Raw genomic sequence first — 19630 nt, forward strand, 5'->3', positions numbered from 1 at the left:
CCACCTGGCTGGTGAGGTTAGAAAAATATGACTTAGGTAATTATGCTCTGAGGTTAACAAAAACACCAACCTTTGTTTTACTGTTTTTTCCTCTAGACAGTGAATGCATCATGAGTCAGTTTATCCCTTTATGTAAATGTACAGAACAGACAAAAGTCAGATCTTATCAGTATCTCTGGGTTTGGTCATGAAACTCTGACCTATTTTGATCATTTCCACGCTTGCATTTTCAGCCCCATGGGTTTCCTCATAATCATTAATTTCCATATGTCGCAAGCATAAAAAAAATACAGTCAGTAAAAAAATGGATAAAAAAGATTATACAAATTATTGATGTAACTGTATTTTTGACTCCCCCCCCCCCCCCCCCCGCCCGCAAAAAAAAGACCAAAAATGAACTTAATGCAGCCTAAAGTTTGATAGAAATAGAAAAGAAACAATAGAGAAACTAACTAAATGTTTCTTTTATATATGTAAAGTAAATATGGATAATGATAAACTTCAGTATTTAACATTTATTATAAGAGTCAGATCCACCTTCATCTGATGTTCTTCAGGGTTAAATGTTCATACTTACTTCTAATTTTATTTACATACAACAAGAAAATACAGTAAATATGTGAAGAGCCTTAAAAGACACAAAAGACTGAACAAAATGTGTTGTACAGATTAAAGTCACTATTTACTGTGACCTTTGACTCCATGACAAGAAACAGCACCAACAGAAACATCTGACATGATTATTTTGGTCATTTATGTTCAATTATTATTTTTTTGTTTGTTTGTAATCTTAATTTCTTCATTTTCTATTTGCTGATGTTTCTGTTCAACCTGATGATTATTTTATTCATTTTGTTGATTTGTTTTCTCTTCATTTTTGCTTCATGTTGATCGTTTCATCTTATTTAAAATGTCTAATAATTAAATGACTGAAGACAAAAACAGTTATCGCATTAAAACAGTTTTATTGTTACTTTGTCTAATGTAAATTATAAACCGTCATACAGGCTCCACTGTTGGACCTAAAAATGACTTTTACAGTATTATGACATCATTCTTCACTATTAGACTCTTCCTTTTCTACTTCCCTTAACAGTACAGTTCCCTCCAGTGGTGGCCATCAGTAACTACATTCCACTGAGACGGTGGATGGAGTCTGAATTCTACTTCTGTGCTTCAAGTTTCCCCAGAAAACTTAGAACTGGAAAGACATGACATGCTTAAAAGTTTACAGTGAGATCAATAATTACCTTTAATACATTAATTTATTAAATGATGCAGCAGATTTCATAGTTCCATCTTAATTATTCACAGTGTCAGGAAGCGTCTTCACACACATTATACATTAATAAATTCAGACTGTCATGTGAATAAATAAAAAAAATAAAGGAATGCAGTAAAACTGTACAGAAAATAAAGTATTTAGTCACAAACATGAGAATATCTGTCATATGTTCTTTCCACAAACAAATTCATCCTAATTTTATATTTAAATCAGTAAACTGACATCAGTGTTTTTTAATCCTCTTCATAAACACTATTAAATACCATTAATGTTGTTTATCAGTAAAACACCTGTTTGCATTAAATGAAGTTTTGTTTTGAACAATGATGAATAAATTATAAGAAACAGAAAAGCAATAATTGATTTCATTCATTTACTAAATTTTCTTGACTATTTTATTCATTTTCCTGATTATTTGATTCATTTTTCCCCCATTTCATTAACTGTATAAATTTTTTGTTGACTGTTTTGATGACTTAGTGGACATGCTGTAAAACCAGTGGCTTTTTTTTGTTTTTACATCATTCTGCCTGTTTTCGCTGTGACGCTGTTATTGGCTGGAGAATCATTGTGTAAACAGTCAAATAAGAGGAAAACAGAAACTCAGCAGGTAAATCCATCACACACTGACACATGAACCATCGTTATTATAATAGTCTGTATCATCTATAAAGGAAAAGAACAAATATCAATATACAACAGACCAGTGTAATTTTCATTTTCTTATCTTTAATTATTATTATTATTAATAGTATTTGTAATGTACAATAGCCAGCTTTTAATACTGTTTTTTATAGTTTAGAGTAATTATTATTTTCTTATGTCTTTTTTTATTTTTTAATTCTTATATCTGTACATTTAATATTGTTCTGCTACTGAACCTTAGTTTCAATGAGGGATCAATAAAGTTCTAGTTCATCTAATTTAATCTAATTTAGTCTAATTTAATCTAATCTAAATCCTTCCAGTTTCCACAGTGTAATAATAAACTGCTGTTAATCTCCAGTGTTAAATTAACTAAACCACAGGACATTCATTCATGTTTTTAACTCTTTGTAGTGTGAATAAAAGACAAAAGGAACAATCAGACAGTGATGTTAACGGGTTCTGGTGTGGTGGTCTGGTCCAGAGGTGAACCGGTACCAAGCCCTGGCCTCATGTTCTGGTTCAGATACTGGAGGTGAACCAGTACAGGGTCCTGGTGTGGTGTTCTGGTCCAGATACTGGATGTGAACCAGCACCAGGTCCTAGCCTCGTGTTCTGATCCAGATACTGGACGTGAACTAGCACCAGGTCCTAGTCTCGTGTTCTGGTCCAGGCACTGGACATGAACCAGTACCAGGTCCTGGCTTTATGTTCTGGTCCAGATACTGGAGGTGAACCGGTGCTGGGTCCTGTCGTGGTGTTCTGGTCCAGATACTGGAGGTGAACCGGTACTGGGTCCTGTCGTGGTGTTCTGGTCCAGATACTGGAGGTGAACCGGTACTGGGTCAGTTCTCAGAGGAGTCGGTCTCCTCGGTGGAGCCGTCGCTCTCCACCTCCATCCTCCGGCGGTGGTGGATGTTCCTCCTGGGGGAGGCCTTCCTCTGGACCTCTTTCAGTGCCCCCCCCACGGCACTGCCACTGCTGTTACTGCCCGGACTCACCGAGATCTGGGCGATACTGGAATACACACACATAGTTGGTATGACTCCGTACAGGTGTGTGTGTGTGTGTGTGTGTGTGTGGACGGTGTGTGTCCACTCACAGTTTGTCCAGTTCCTGGTCCATCTCAGGGTCGATCAGCAGCTCAGCCTTAGTGGGTAAAACTCCTACAACATATGACAGATGGACAGCAGAAGGATTAGAATGAATACAATACAACATATAACAGAAAATATATAATATAATATAATATAATTTATAAACTATAGCAGGAACGGAAGAAGAAAAGTTTTTCTAGCTCTCCTCCAGAAACAAACTGATCATGGATCGAACCGACAGCAGATAATACAAATAAACATCTAAACATTTATAAAACATTTTTCACAGTTAATGGTGTTAAAATCAGTTTAATTCAGGTTCAACATTCAGACCAATATTATCTAAAGTGGATCAGAACCAGTAAAATAATAACAGAATAACCTACAAATAATGACTACTAATTTTCTTTGAATCGTCCCCTTACCGTGGTGGAGGGGTTTAAGGGGTTTAAGGGGTCTGAGTGCCTGAATGATCCTAGGACCTCTGTTGTCGGGGGCGTCTAGCTCCTGGTAGAGTCTCCAAAGGCAAACTGGGCCCAGGTGACAGGTCAGACCAAGTGCCATTCCCGACCCATATGGATGAACAAACAAAGAGCCCAGTTTCCTTCACCCTGATCAGGGTTATCGAGACCTGGATGAAATCTGTCCTAAGTTCCTTAAAGCTCTGGATGTTGTTTTTTTAAAGGATAGTTGGAAGTTTGAGGAAGTTTGAAGATGAAAACATTTTCATAATTCAATTTTACTTTGTTCACTATAAACCATTGGAACTATTTGTATTTGTCATTATTCTAGGTCATGATGTTATTATTTTACTTTAGATCACATGGGTCGGAATGTGGAACCTGAACGTCTGTGTTGTGGTGCATCATGTACCAATGGTTTGATTGACAGTTTCGTGCTTGGCCAGGCTCATGAGGAAGCTGTAGTACGACACTTTGTCCGACTGTTCCAGGATGTCCCTCATACAGGCCCTGGGGGGGAAACTGGACACAAACAGACCCGGAATGAACCACAGACCAGAACGCCAGACCTGGACTGAACCACAGACCAGAACCCCAGTCCTGGACTGAACCCCAGACCCCCGCCCCCCGATGTGGTCATTACCTGTGTTTGAAGCGGTCGCACAGAGCGTCCACACACTGGGCCAGAGTGGGCGTGTCCACCCCGTCCTGCTCTCGGTCCGTCTCCTCTGCAGCGACCGACGGCAGCTGCTCGATGGACGTGGACGTGGGGACGATGACGGTGTTGGGGCTTTTACCTGCCAACAGGTCCTGGTAGATGAGCAGGACACTGTCCAGGAACTCTGAAATGGACGGACACTTCCTGTTTTAGACCATGTGGTTTAGTCCAGAACCAGGAGTATTTGTACAGACAGAACCCACTGCAGTACCAGGAGTATTTATACAGATAGAACCCACTGCAGTACCAGGAGTATTTATACAGATAGAACCCAATGCAGTACCAGGAGTATTTGTACAGATAGAACCCACTGCAGCACCAGGAGTATTTATACACATAGAACCCACTGCAGTACCAGGAGTATTTGTACGCATAGAACCCACTGCAGTACCTGGAGTATTTATACACATAGAACCCACTGCAGTACCAGGAGTATTTGTACAGATAGAACCCACTGCAGTACCAGTACCTTGGTAGTAGAACTGCAGCTGGAAGGCGTACAGGAAATCAGAGAAAGACATCAGACAGTCGATGGCGTCGTCCATCAGAACAATTCTATAGGATGAGAGTTAGGAGACAGTTAGCCTCCAATCAAACCATTGCATGTGGGCGGGGCTAATCAGCTGATCTGCTTTCAGAGGAACAGTACAGATCCTGTTATTAAATACAAATATAACAGCACTGATCATTTATTTGAGTTGTTTTACAGGGACTTTTATGTAGTATTTTTGTGTAGTATTTTCTGCCCTGGAGGTTTCAGGTTTAGAGTTTGTTTTTTTTGTTGTTTTGCTGCTATAACTTCATAAATTCGGTTGAGTTTGTTTTACTTTCACAGTGAAATGTCAGTTGTGGTTTAACACATCCTGTCATCATCTCTGTGCATGTTGTTAATTGTTCTAATTTTTTTCACCTCTTTCATTTGTTCCTGAGAGTGGTCTGAACTTTCCTAAAAGTGTTTCCACATTGTACACAACCTGAACCATCTCTTCAACCCTTTTTAGACGACTGCATCTCCGGTGCCACTGTTATTCAAATGACTGTAACTCCAGAACCGTTTGAGTTATTGACAAAATCCAACTGACATCTTTGAGCTGAGATTAGGTTCTTTCTATTGGTCTATAACACATTAGGGTAGAGGTCTGCATTGGCTGAGGGGGAGGGATGAAACTGGGTGGAGCAGAGAACAGCAGTGTAGTCGGTGAGAGAGAGATGGAACATTTTTTCTTAGTTTTAGCACACTGTTTTAAGTATTTATTACATATAATTAATGAGAATTACTGGCCAGAAAAAAGGTGCAAAAGACTTAGCAAAAAGACATTTTTGGACCCTTTTGTTGCAAAAACAGCATAAATTTATTACAAGTTTTTAACACGAGTTCCTGTGATGAATCGACTGTATCTGTGGTGTGTTCTGTGTGTCATAGTTTACTGACCTGGATGCACTCTGAACCATCTCCACTGGGAAGTCAGGACACAGTAACTGCAGCAGAGACCGGTACTCCAGCATTGACAGCAAATCTGCAATACAATAACAAACACCATAAGATAAGATAAGATGAGTTGAGATTTAGATGAGACAAGATAAGATAAACTAAGATGAGTTAAGATTACGATAAGATTAGATAAAATAAAATGAGATGAGTTGAGATTAAGATAACATTAAGATAAAACAAGATTTAGATAAAATAAGATAAGGTCAGATCAGATTAAGATAAGCCAAGACTAGGATAAGATAAGATAAGATAAGATAAGATAAGATAAGATAAGATAAGATAAGATAAGATAAGAGGACTTTACTAATCCCAATGAGGGGAAACGATTTCAGCAAAATACAGAAAACAAAGTGCAGAAAATCCGTCAGAAAGACTCAAGAGTGAAACAGGAAATATAAGACAGTTCATACATATTATTTACACATTTACAATACAAATACACATGATGATTAAACTGATATGATATGGAGGGATACTATTGTTACATCATTGATCCAGTTCATTATTGATCGTGTGTGTCTGAACCAAAGGAGGCTCGTGCATTTACAGTGTTTCAGTGTGATTTCCCATCAGCCACTGCGTCCTGGGCTGACAAGATCTGTGAATCACTCACCTCCACTCTTGCCGATCTGTCTGTAACATCTCCAGAAGACTCTGATGAAGGAGGCTCGGTTATGAGGAGTGGCTTTGACATAGTTAAACTCTCTGAAGAGGACGTGGTTACTGTTCTTCACGCTGCTGAAACTGAACATGGTACGACAATGAAAAACATTACATATACACTAGGTTAATGTCTGTGGTCTAACTTTGATCAAATCAGACAACTGTGCAAATTATGGCTTCTATAAATATTTTGGGGTTGTCCCCAAGTTGGAATATTTAACAGGTACAGTGTAGTATTTCTGGAAAGACAGAGTGTGTTGGTTGTAGGTAATTCATTTATCAGACAGGGGAAGTTGTTTGTTTACCTGCTTTACTAGTTTCAGCTACTTCCTGTAGACTTCTAAACTAGTAAAGCAGGTAAACAAACAACTTCCCCCGTCTGATAAATGAATTACCTACAATAATTATGTGTGTAAAACAGTATGAACCTTTACCAGACAGAGTGTGTTGGTTATGATACCTTGTGCCTTTTTTTGGACACACTGTGGCTCATTAAGTCAGGGAACACACAGGAGTATTTTCTTTCTTTTTTTTTTTTCTTTTTTTTTTTTTTTTTTATAAAAATGGCCGCATCCTATTTATATGCATCAGTTTCAGTTGCATACTGGTTAAATGGAATAACCTCCTGAGGTGACCAAATGGAAACAGAGCCATTGTTGTGTTATTCAAACATTCAAGATTCTCAGATTTTTTATTGTCAATTCACTAGATACACAGGACATACAGAGAATGGATACACAGTTTTTCTCTCACCTTGTTATTAAAAAGCCATACATTTTATGCTTTTTTTTTTTTTTAAAAAAGAGGCAAAAACAGATTAAGAATAAATAGTTAGTATAAAGAATAAACTATAATAGAATATAAAGTGTATATATAAATCTATGTACAATAGTAAGTGTAGAGTAACTTCTGTGCTTTGTGGTGACTCAGGACCCTTTTTAGTTTAAAAAGGGCCAATAAAAATACAAAATATTCACTTCAGATGCATGTAAAACATCTTCCGCCTCTGTAGATCTTTGTAATGAGTGTTAACCTACTATTCAGCGAGGTATCGGATCACTCCGAACTGAGTGTACTCCTCTTTATGTTCCAACAGCTGCGTCACTGCATCACTCAGGTAGAACATCACATTACTGTCCGCTGGAACACAACAAAATAGAAACTTTACCAAGTCTGAGTCACATATATTAATTCAGTCCAAATGCTGTCTGTAGTTTCACAGATACAGTCTATGTCTAAATGTCAAACAGTGTGAATTAATGATAGAATGGGTTTGAGTCCAAAGGAAAACACTGTCTGTAAATTACAACAAATCTACTGGATAAATAAACCAATATATGTGGAATAACACTTTATCATATTCATTGAAAACATCAGATAAACAGCACTTTGGTCATTTATTTTCAGTTCATCTTATTAAAGTATTAGATTTAACACATTTAATCTGATGCATATCATTTATAATAAAAAAAAAAAAAAAAAAAAAAAACAATAATAATTGTAGAGCAGTGAATTACAAGTATGTTATTACTTTCATCGACATTATTGTTTACAAAAACAAAACAAAATGAACAAAAGTGAATGAAATAATGAATAAAATAAAGAGAAAAATCAAGAAAATAAAAAGGGGAAATAATTATTAAAATGAACAAAAATGAAGACAATAAAGAAAATAAATAAATAATGAAGAGAATAATAAGCAAACTGATGAAAATAATAATAAAAAAACGAACAAAAGTGAATAAAATATTCATTAAATGATTGAAAATGGGGGAAATTAATGAGAATAATCAAAACCTTAGGAAAAAAATCATCAAAAAGACCAAAAATCGAACATATATGTGAAATAACACTTTATCATATACAGTGAAAAATTCAGCAAAAAAGCCCTTTGGACATTTGAATTCCATTCATCTGATTAAAGTATTTTTTAACGCAATTAGTCTCTGAGGCAGATCATTTCTAATAAAAAAAAGCCCTGTAGACAGTGATATTACGTTTATTAAGTTGTAGTTAAGACTGTGTACTCCACATTTATGTCTCCTATTTTAATGTAGGTATCTACTAGTGAGTGCCACGCCGAATAATCTTAAATTACAATACCTGCATGAAAAATGCCCCACACAGAACAACGTAAAAGTGTTAATAACATTGTACAGCTAACCGGTAGAGGTTTACACTTAGCTAACCTAGCTAACCGAGCTAACAGAACCTACCGAGATACTCATCAACGGGGACAGTGGAATTAAAACGGCTCATTCTGTTCGTCATTCCACGAAATTACGTTCAATTTAGCGATAATAAATTAGAGATATATAGTGGGTTTTTGATTTCTAGCTAGCTTTGTACATAATTTACTACAGTATGTTAAATTTGGCTTAGACATTTAGCCTGAAAACGTAGAACTGGCCGGTTCTGACATGGTGGCTCCCATGGAAACGACCGGATGTTGTGAGTTACGTCAGTTAAACACCACCCGGAACAACAGACAGATACAAGGGTTCCGCAGGTGAGTTTTAAATACGGTATTTATTTATTTGTTTGTTTGTTTGTTTGTTTGTTTGTCTGTCATATCATATCAGCAGGAACAATAGGACACAGTATAAATGACCTTTTCAAAAAAACTTCACCTTAAAGTTTGATCTAATAAACTACTACTTTGTGAAAGCAACGTTCAAGCATTTCTCTAAAATTTGGAGAGAAAAAGATCTGTAAAATCTGCCACACAATGTTAAACACAGTGTTTGAATATGGTAATAAAGAGGTTATTACTCTTTTCAATATAAGTGTTAAATTACAACTGTCCTTGAAACAAAGTATGAACTTTTACACTCTATCTCTGAGGATGTTCCAGAAACTTAAAAAGAAAGTCTACAGTTATTTATTCTTCTGGTCTGCATATGTCTGCATATTGTATAATTATTTGTATTAATATTGGAATTCAATTCAATTCAGCTTTATTCATCCCAGAGGGGCCATTAAAAATGCAGAGAACATCACATTAAATGTAGGTAAAACATGAGACATCTAAAATAAACATATAACCATACGTCTGAAAATGTCTTATCTTACAGAACGTCACCAACTTGTCTGTTTTTACTTATTTCATTTTAATATTTTGTTATGTTGTTCTCGCTTTTACTGTAATATGCAGCCCATGTATGTATATATATATATATATATATATATATATATATATATATATATATATCTGGACACACACACACACACACACACACACACACATATATATATATATATATATATATATATATATATATATATATATATATATATATATATATATATATATACCCTCACATACTTATGTTGTTGTGATTGTGCTGCACTTGTGAACTTTATGTGTGAGCTGCTGGATACCTTGAATTTCCCACATGGAGATGAATAAAGTATCTTCTATTCTATTCTATTCTATTCTATTCTATTCTTTTCTAAACAAATAGTGTGTGAATGGTATGTTTTTGTTGGGTTTGAGTATAAGAAAATACATGTAACAAACACATTATGTTAAAAGTAGAACAAATACTGTACATTGCATAAATAACCTACATCCAGTCAAACTGTGTGTATTTAAATACAACATATGAAACTATCCAATAAGAAAAAAAAACTTTCACTGATGGGGCGGGGCTACGTTTCAACGCAGTCAATCAAATTCTCTGTTCTAAGCAGCACCCGGAATGGACCAATCAGCGAATGGCTTTCACCATTTGAGGGAAGAGTTTAGTTCAAATACAGCCAATCAGATTAGAGCGTACTGTCGAATAAGGAAGCTAATTAGACGATTTCTAATTTGTAAAACGTAATTGTGTTCAGTTGAGAGGATAGCAGTATGTGGTGTGTACTGGTGTGTTTCCGGTCCGGGTTCACCTTCTCCTTCACCGATATTTTCTTTTAAACATGTATAATTCAGCAGCGGAGTGATGTAGTCAGGGTGGTGGCCGTGTCTCCGCCCCTCCCTCTGTCTCTCCGCCCTTGGAGGAATTTCAAAAAGATGCAACAAGTTCAAAACCGGAAGGAGCGACCAGACCGGAAATGCTTTTCACTTCAGTCTAAAATAATGTACATTAAAGGCACAGAATCGTATTTAAATGAGTGAGAATTTACCCAGTAATATGTATTGACTTTAAAGTTTTACTACCATGGGTTTTTTTATATTTTATATGCATAGTTTCAAAACTGGAACAACCTTGTCGCCGTCGACGTTTATTTTAACAGGAAGTTGCGATGCGTACTCTGGATGACAGTGACGTCGCTTGTATAAAGCTCCGCTGGGCTCCTCCGTACTGATCCCATTATCGCCTCCATCTAACTGGACAGCCAGCATCGCATTGTCTCCTAGAAACACAAACAGGTATCTCAGCTATATAAAATGATATCTTACCTTATTGCTGAGACATGTATTTGGCTGTGGGCTGCCGTTCCGGGTTGTTGTGTGTCTGCAGCTGTCGTTGTAAACTGCGTTGTTAGGCCTGGTTGTGTTGGCGCGGATGGAAGGTTAGCCCACAGCCTTGTTTCTAAGCGGCTAACGGCGGTGGTTAGCGACCACTAGCTAACAATAAGCCCCTGCTGTGGGTATTTTCTGCACCGCATTTCCTAAAATACACATAACGGTATGCTGAAAAACCTTTGTACTGCGCGTTTTCATTTACTGATAGCGCGAATGTTTGTGCAGATTCGGATTGAACTAGAATGAGCGGGTTAACGTGCTAGCGTAGCAACTGTCACTGTTGTTGCTAAGTTAGCTAGCGGTAGTTAATGACGTTTTGTGTCACTGGTAACTAACGAGATCCAGCTAGTTAATAAGTCGGTCACTCCCAAACTGAGCAAAGTGAAGGTGGAACTGGTTGAGTGATTAAATGATGGGTTAAGCTGCAGATGTGTGCTAACCCAGAGGATGACAGGCTGTGGGTGCAGTCCACGTTCAGGGTGCACGTATGCAACCCGGGTCAAAACCAGGTGTTTATTTTACACTCAGATGTACTTATAGAAAACAGCAAACCTTCATTTTGGTATAGGATGAATATTTCATTCATAAATGTGTCGGTTTAGTGCATTGGCACCCATCCATCCGTGTTCCGCCGGTGGATGCCTGTAGTGAACAATGACTCGTATCAATCAATACACTGGTCCATTTGAATGATATAGTAATATAATAGAAAAAAATCATAGTATCAATCCATGTGTTCTCACAATCCGGAATGAACATTGAGGTCATTAGTTTTAATTAGATTTCGTACAGCCTCTTACAATGTTTTGCATGGTATATCCATTTATTTATTTGTTTATTTCATATTTCTGCAGCAATTCCAGCTTGGAAAATAGTTCTAAGAAATTACTTTGTATGTGGTAATCCTATACTCTGTGTTTACCAGGATGTTGTTGGTGTTAGTGACCTATGATGCATGATAATAGTATGATCTCCTTGCACTGAATGGGTTTTTATTATTCATTGCTCTTTGTAGTGGAGTTGTTGCATGCATGATCTTTCATTAGAATCATATTCTAGAATCTCCAGAATAAAGGCAAGTCCAAGAAAAGATAAATGTCTCTGTCCACATTAAAATTATCATTTAAAAGTAAGTTTATAGAGTGTATATTAGTTTTTAATAAACTCTATTCTGCCATTGTAGGTCCTGAATTAGCAGGCTTAATAGTATATTTCAATGGTGTAATTGTCTTTTTTCCTGTTTACCACTCGCCTTTGGATCAATATGTAATCTGAAGCTGTAGCCCCTCCTTGAATGTGCATTAGACAATCACATGCTGATGCTTTCAAGTGGTGAGTGAGTACAACTGCAGAAAGAACTGAACTGGAGCAGCTGGAGTTTTTTATTGACAAAAGTGTCTTTGGCAGTTGGTTAAAGAGCTGCTGAAGAGCAGACGTTTAGTCCTCACTGTCCCTAATTCAACCTCTGTCTGTTGACAGTCTAATCAAATCACATTCTCTGCTTTGAACAAAATTTAGCTTAACTCTAGTTTATGTGATTTTTGTTCTAAATCCTTTGTTACCTACAGGGTGTCCATGAAGTCTCTTTATAATTTAACACATTTATTACTAAAGCAAATGAATAGACAAATCTGTGGAAATTATTCCAAAATGAAAAGTAGATTTGGAAGTTGTTGGTTTTTTTTTTGCCTCCTTTAATTCACCTCTAAATGGGACCATTAGTTGCAGAAGCCCATCCAGACGTTACTGGATTTGTTGCCATGTTGACTGTATCATAGCTTCATCAACGACATCAGTGATTTTTGGCTTCAATTTGTTGATGTCCCATATCTTTGTTCCATACACCATATCTTTAACATAACCCAGTCTGCGTATCCAGTTTTGTTTCAGTAAATCATCATACACAATATCTACTTTTTTAGGGGGTTATTTAACAGAACCTGTTTCATCAACAGGGTACCTGAAATATACAAATCCAATGTGATTAAAAACTTTTTTATTAATTGTAATTATCAGATCTAACATGTTTACATGCACTTAATAAATGTGATAATTGGAAAACCCTGCTTTAGATGCTCCAGTCAGGAGTTCATATGTACATAGTGATGGTAGACTCAAACTTCCTGTTATTGTCTTTACCTCATGTTTGACTACATCACTTCTGTTTTCTATGATTTAATAGTTTTTCCACATGTTCAGATGTAACAGAACTAAATAAATCAGATTAACCTGTACATGCATGAAGACATGGGAGTATTGGGGACGAATTCAGGTGTGTTAATCTGATTTATTATAATCAGATTACTGTTGTTATCTGGTAAAACAGGTCAGATTATACTGTTTCCATGATCAATAATAATCTAACTCCATAAATCGGATAATAATCAGAGTATTGGTGTGGATGTAAACAGACTCAATGAGTAAATAGAACAACTCTGATTAACAGATCCCATCAATTACTTTTGTAATATTATTTTTAAATTGTAAAAAGACTGTGGACACTGAATATCAAAGGTGAAAATATAGAAAAAGTCCGTGCCGATATTCCAACATAAAGACACATCTGTGTTTTGTCCACGTGAGTTCTGCAAGTGAAAAAAAATATCAGTTTCACCAGCATTTTCATACATTCAACACCCTTTTATAACTAAGAATAAAAACCTATTTACCAGAGGTGGAGTAATGGTGTTTGTAAAAAAGACTCATCTGCACTGATTAATCAGCCAGACCAGTTAATTGATCTATGTGAGTTAACCTTTGTGATGCTGAGGGGCAGAACCCAACTAAACCAAACTCTTTAACCTAAAATCAATATGAAGAACTGAAGGACATTACCTAGATCTACTGGTTGTTGTAGATTTGATGTCTTTAGCAACTTAGTCTTTAAGATTTGTCAATGCTGCTGTTTTTAATTTTACTGACAACAGCTAAACCCTCTGAAACCCCTGCTATGTTGGATTCACCAATCTGTGATCTGAGTGGTCTGAGACACTTTTTAGGTGGTACTGAAAATGGTACCTGCTGTCATTTAATGGAAGTGTAAAGTGTGAGTGTGTTGAATCTGCTGTAACTCTCTTCTTTTCTGACATTATTCGGCTCATTCTACAGCGACTGTGGATTTTAATGTTCATGTATCAGTCCTGTCCTGAATGTTAATGATGTTCTGTTTTTTGTTTCTGGCTATTTTCCTCCAGTTGAGTACATTTGGGGAAGCCCACCCCCCGAGCGAGCGGCCACCATGGGGGACGATAGCGAGTGGATGAAGCTCCCCATCGACCAGAAATGTGAACACAAGGTGACGGATGTTTCTTATCCCCCATATATTTTATTTTTCACTTGTTTGTGGTTTTTTTCTATCTGTATTTTTCTCTGCACTTGTTTGTTGTTTGCTGCTGCTGTTAACTGTGAAATTTTCCCACAGTGGAATAAAATTTTATCTTATCCAGTCTGTTTCCATGCACCACTCATGTAATAGCCCAGTGGATGATCAGAATGAAGACGCACACTTAAAACACTGCACTCCACAACTTCTTTTCTCTTATGACAAAAATGAGTCTAAATGTAGGTTCTTTTTGTGTCTTTTCAGAAGAATAATAGTTCCTGATCATTAGCTGGTGCACATTCTTATAAACCTTCCTAATTTTACATCTTCAGGGTTTGTACGGGTGCTTGGAATTCTTGAAAATGCTTGAATTTTATTGTTGTGTTTTCAAGGTCTGAAAAGTGCTTTAGTTTTAGTTTAAGTCCTTTAAAGTGCTTACAATTAGAACCAAAGCTACATACAAAGAGGTGATACATTTTGAAAAATAAAACTTTATGTCAGAAAAGAAAACTAGTGGGTGTTCTCAGGTCGATTCGGTTAAATTTTTATGTTAATCTTTGTCTCAGTGCGAGTGTACTTGAAGAACACCAAGTGGCTTCCCTTTTTTTGGATAAAACTGTGTTCTCCTTTAATTTCTAAACTTCTTGCTATTAAGACAGATAGTTTTTTATGTTTATAGCATCATTGTGTTAAAAAGTGGGGTAAAAGATCATTCTGAATGTATGTATTTCTATAGATATACATTTTGCACCGGTGATTCGGTGCTGTGCTGGAAAAATTTGAAAATGACCCTTAAAAGTGCTTGAATTTGATCTTGAAAAATGCGTACAAACCCTGCATCTTAAATCACTGTTTGACTGCTTTAATAGATTAATCGGATCTGTTAAAAAACATCCAGTCTTTTCAGAGTAGATGCTCCTCTAACCTCAAAAGGAATTAAATATGGGATTATACTGATCCTGATCTAATCCAGATTTTACTGCTACATGTTAAACCTTTGATTAGAGTGTACGTATGTAATTAGTGATGCTGACATATGGCTCTTTGGTTTTACGGTATGTGGAGTTTATTTTACTGATACCATTCGTTATTGGCCGCGTTCCACCGTTATCATAAATCTGCTTCATATAAACAACATATTGTCCTATGATGAACTGAGAGCCTCTTTGTTTAATGAGATGTTTATCTGAAATCCTGATATGTTCTGGAGCACTGATGATGACAAGATGAAATGGTTGTTTAGTTCAAATGTATATAAATTAGCATTATTTGTTTGAAAAGCCTGGAAAAAAAGGCAGATGTGTTTGTTTAAATAGTCATTGTCTTGTTTATATCTATTGTGCCTTTTGTCTGGTATTTGGTCTTTGGTTTATATTTTTGGTGTCTTATAAGCCCATGTAAGGGCTGGGCATATTCTTATGCAGGACACAATCATAAAAATTCATTCATTCATTCATTTAGATATTCTGAATTAAGCCCTTTCCCAAATGTAGTGTGTTCTGATTAAATATGATGTGCTGATACTGTTCATCCATGTATAAAGTTCATTCCTCTAAAAGAAAAGCTAATATTGTATGATGAAATCTCATACATATATACATTTAAGTAAGGTGAAAGCTACTCTCAAGGCAGTCTTGTTATGTACTGTTAATTGCCTGTCTTTTGTTGATAATGGCAATAAAGTTCAAAAAAAGAAAGCTAAAACAAAGTCTATAATTTTGATAGAAGATGAGAGTGAAGAGGAAAACGAGGATGTGCCATTAAAATGGTCTGTAGAATTCTTTTTCCATCTGTGATATTATTTTATTGATGGTTAATAAATGCCCTGTCCTCATATCTATAGTTCTTGTAAATACCTTCTATCATTTCACATTCATAGCTCTGCAGAGTAGTGGAACGTGACCTCGTGATCCAGTTTCTCACTGAATCCTGACGTGGCGACGGCAATAATCTCATATTGACAGGCAACGAATGATAAATATTTTCATCACTTCACAGGTCATTTGATTTATAAGATGTCAGAAAATTGCAACAAAAAACCCCCCAAAACTGTCAGTCAGGGTTTCTCAAAGCCCAAAAAGGATTTATCCACAACCCTAAGAATCCTGTTCAACACAGTGAAGAAACAAATAGAAAATGTTACCTTTCTGAAACTGTGATCATACAGTTTGGATTTTGCACTGATTGCATTATTCACCAATTATTAGTCCAAATGAAGTCATCATGGTTAAGAAGTTGATGGATGGATAGATGGATGGATGGATATACAGCATGACAAACAGTAAAAATAGAATATAAGTATAAAAGTAGAATACAAGAGCAAACACTATACATGATAAATTAGAAGTATAAAAGAGAACTGGTTGAAAATCTGGAGAATCAAGCAGTAAAAGGTGCAAAAACAAGCTCTAATGTACAGGAGTAAAATGGAATATTTCCAGTAAGATGGCGGTGCATACATATCAATAAAGTGCATAGTGTAAATGTGTTTATGACCAGGTTTAAATGTCAGACAGAGGTGAGTTTATTGTAAAGTGAAATGGAATGTGGCAGGAAAGATTTCCTGTATCAGCGGAGATCCAGATCAAAACATATTTTATGACCAATTCATGCAGAAAACTGAATGTTCAAAGGGTTCACATACTTTTTCCTGCTGCTGTACAGATGCAAATGCACTTTATTGAAATGCAGAAAAAGATTATTTTAGATTGTGATAAGGATGATGTTTTTTTTTCATTGACTTTTCTCTATTGAAAGCAATTTCACAGGCAATAATGTGACAGAGAAAACTTCCATTCTTTCATTTTTTTCATTTTTTCCCTCCCACAATCCCACCCTACCCAAAAGAAGACAATTCTTGATGTAAATCCAATATTGATATGGGAACAGTACAGAATACATACAACAAATACATAAATAAGAAAAATATTGAAATAAGTTCAGAAAATAAAATTTAAAAGGGGGGGGGGTCAGTCATCACAATCAGACAGAGATGTCAAGGACTCAATAAGGATGTTTTTAGCACGCTGTTGAAACTGAGCTTTTCCAGTTGGACCACTTGTAAACCTCAGGTGGATTTAGGCTTTCATCTGTCATATATGTGGATGAGGATCTGATCATAATGAATCAGCGTCTAGGTCTACATCTGATGAGCAGCAAAGCTTTCAGAGTCAGTAAGAAGGCAAACGGAGCAGACGAGGACATAATAGATCTTCAGTCATTATAAATGTAGGTCATAGTTTTAAAGAAACGCAGAAACCAGAGGCTGTTTGTTCCATTCCACCCCCCACCCCCCCAGTTCAGGTCCAGTTTATTCAACTTCCTCTTCCTTTTACATCCTGGTCCAGGTCTGGAAGGCCCGTTTGAACGGTTACGAAGAAGCTCTGAAGCTGTTCCAGAGGATCGAGGACGAGAAAAGTCCAGAATGGGGGAAATACCTGGGACTTATAAAGAAGTTTGTGACTGAGTCCAACGCTGTGGCTCAGCTCAAAGGCCTGGAGGCGGCACTGGCCTTCGTCGAGAATGCACATGTGGCCGGAAAGTAAGTCACAGCCCAGTTTTAGCATGCTGGCTTATGTAATGTTTATGTGATGCAATGAAGAACAATCAGAACTGGTTCAGATACCACAGGCAAATATTTGGATCATTTGTCAAATCGCCCACGGTCTGGATTCGTAACCACCACTCACCTCCCCTTCATCTGGCTTCAGGTGTCCCACAAGGCTCCATCCTGGACCCGTTACCCTTTTCACTCTTCATATAATTGAACTTCCTGTTGTCTGTCCCTATAGTTGTGTTCAACTTTATGTAGATGACACAGTAATTTACTATTTTTTGGGAGCTCACAGGTTGTGCGGACCTTATCTAATCCTGTCAACCATTGTTTTTTTGGGATTCTGCATGCCTTTCAGCAACTGGATATGCGTGTCGTCACTACTTTTCACAGTAATTTACTCACATGGTAACAGTATTTCGCAAGTTTGTAAAGATCTCGCACAGTCCATGGTCCATGTCACAACATGGTTAAATTAGTTTGCAACGTAACGTAGCTAGGACAGTAGCCATGTTTTTCCACAAGATCCAACTGTCCCAGTGTATGACCTCATGTTGTTGTAGCAGGACAGAAATTTCAACTTGTATTTGACTTTAAATCTCTTGCAGTGTGGATGAGATTAAGATAAAACAAGACAAGTTAAGATATGATGAGATAAATTGAGATTACGATAAGACTTTATCGATCCCACTATGGGGAAATGTTACACTTGTGAAACATAAAATATAAAGAGGGAAAAAAAATCTGCTGTTTCTATATTTATTGATATAAATTTAAATATTATATACATATTTACAATGTATTTCCACATACAATAGACAACAAATTAACCTTCAAATCACTCCTCATAGTCTGTAATAGTCAAATTTAATCTCATATTTGTGCTTGTTCAGGCCACAGTTATGCTGTGGTACTGTCTCACATCACATACTGTCGATCTGCTTGGTCATTAGCAAGTGTTTAGGTCTGTATTTTTTTAAATTGCTTGTTTATAACCTTGTGGTACCTTTTTAAGGCATGGATGTCAAACTCATGTTAGTTCAGGTTCCACATTCAGCCCAATTTGACCTGAAATGAACTGGACCAGTAAAATAATAGCATAATAGCCTATAAATAATGACAATTCCAAAGTTTTCCCTTTGTTTTAGTGCAAAAAAAGTAAAATTACAGTATTAAATTGTTTACATTCGCAAATTATTCTTTCAGGAAAAAATTTTAATGTTCTTAACAAGTGTGAATGACCTGAAATTTCTTAAGAAAAAGTGCAATTTTACCAATATTCTGCCTCAGTTTATCATTTCTACATGTACATTAAAACTTACAGATCACAGTGGACACAAGGCATTTAATAACAGGCATGTGGAACTGAAAAATATAACATTTAATTTTATGATCGATGCAACTTATCGAGACACAGTGACATCCTTGACTGTCAGCATATTCTGTGTAATATTTTTTTGTAATACTTTCCAAATTCATCCCATGGTCTGGATTGAGCACTTTGGTGGGTTGGTTTAGGCCCACAGGCTGTTTGTTTGACACCCTGTTGTAGGATGACAGTTTGACATCTGCAGATGAAAAATAGCCATAAAGCTTTTACAGCAGTGTGAATTAATGTACAATGTTTGTGTTAAATAAACCAAAATATAAATAAATAAAATAAAATAAAAATACTATAAATAGAAATGAAGATGGCAATTCTAATCTTAACTTTTGACTAAAACGTGATATTTGTCCAGATGAGTTCAAGGTTTGTCCCATTGTGCGTCTGCTGTGTGTTTAGCAGCGGTGTAACTTGATGCTGGATTGTTATTTATAGTGCGATGCCAGGCAGACGCTCCACTCGACACCACAGGCATCGGTTCCAGTCCATTATACAACTGAACAGGATTCAGGAACCTCACATGAATTTTGGGCGTCAGC

At 36.4% G+C, this 19630-nt stretch overlaps 2 protein-coding genes across 6 annotated transcripts in view; one reads left to right on the forward strand and one right to left on the reverse strand.

The window, feature by feature from the left end:
* Positions 1-1236: 1236 nt before the first annotated feature.
* Positions 1237-8802, reverse strand: cstpp1 (centriolar satellite-associated tubulin polyglutamylase complex regulator 1). 2 transcript variants are annotated; one of them, XM_030136249.1, is made up of 10 exons: positions 8578-8802; positions 7399-7501; positions 6312-6442; positions 5639-5723; positions 4676-4761; positions 4132-4330; positions 3901-4010; positions 3033-3096; positions 2733-2947; positions 1237-2384 (listed from the first exon to the last, which is right to left on the reverse strand). In XM_030136249.1, exons 1-9 carry the CDS (start codon positions 8630-8632, stop codon positions 2776-2778), a joined length of 1005 nt encoding a protein of 334 aa, XP_029992109.1. In that variant the 5' UTR covers positions 8633-8802; the 3' UTR covers positions 1237-2384; positions 2733-2775. The 2 variants fall into 2 exon arrangements, with proteins under 2 accessions (XP_029992109.1, XP_029992108.1); XM_030136248.1 differs by having other exon boundaries at positions 1745-2396.
* A 1821-nt stretch (positions 8803-10623) lies between these two features.
* ckap5 (cytoskeleton associated protein 5) overlaps positions 10624-19630 on the forward strand; it is a 42550-nt gene continuing 33543 nt past the window's right edge. For all 4 annotated transcript variants that reach the window (XM_030136204.1, XM_030136205.1, XM_030136206.1 and 1 more), the window contains exons 1-3: positions 10624-10736; positions 14027-14127; positions 17502-17695. In XM_030136204.1, coding sequence (XP_029992064.1) covers positions 14071-14127; positions 17502-17695 — 251 coding nt within the window. In that variant the 5' untranslated portion in view covers positions 10624-10736; positions 14027-14070. The remainder of the gene's footprint in view (positions 10737-14026; positions 14128-17501; positions 17696-19630) is intronic.

Source organism: Sphaeramia orbicularis, chromosome 6 (assembly GCF_902148855.1).
Source record: "Sphaeramia orbicularis chromosome 6, fSphaOr1.1, whole genome shotgun sequence".
NCBI classification, from domain to species: Eukaryota; Metazoa; Chordata; class Actinopteri; order Kurtiformes; family Apogonidae; genus Sphaeramia; species Sphaeramia orbicularis.

Excerpts from the sequence above, each read along its gene's own strand:
- cstpp1 (XM_030136249.1), bottom strand. The coding sequence starts at position 8,632 with ATGACGAACAGAATGAGCCGTTTTAATTCCACTGTCCCCGTTGATGAG. Across the intron at positions 6,443-7,398 it reads ATCCGATACCTCGCTGAATA|TTTCAGCAGCGTGAAGAACA; the intron begins GTAGGTTAACAC and ends TACCATGTTCAG. Across the intron at positions 5,724-6,311 it reads ACAGATCGGCAAGAGTGGAG|ATTTGCTGTCAATGCTGGAG; the intron begins GTGAGTGATTCA and ends ATTGTATTGCAG.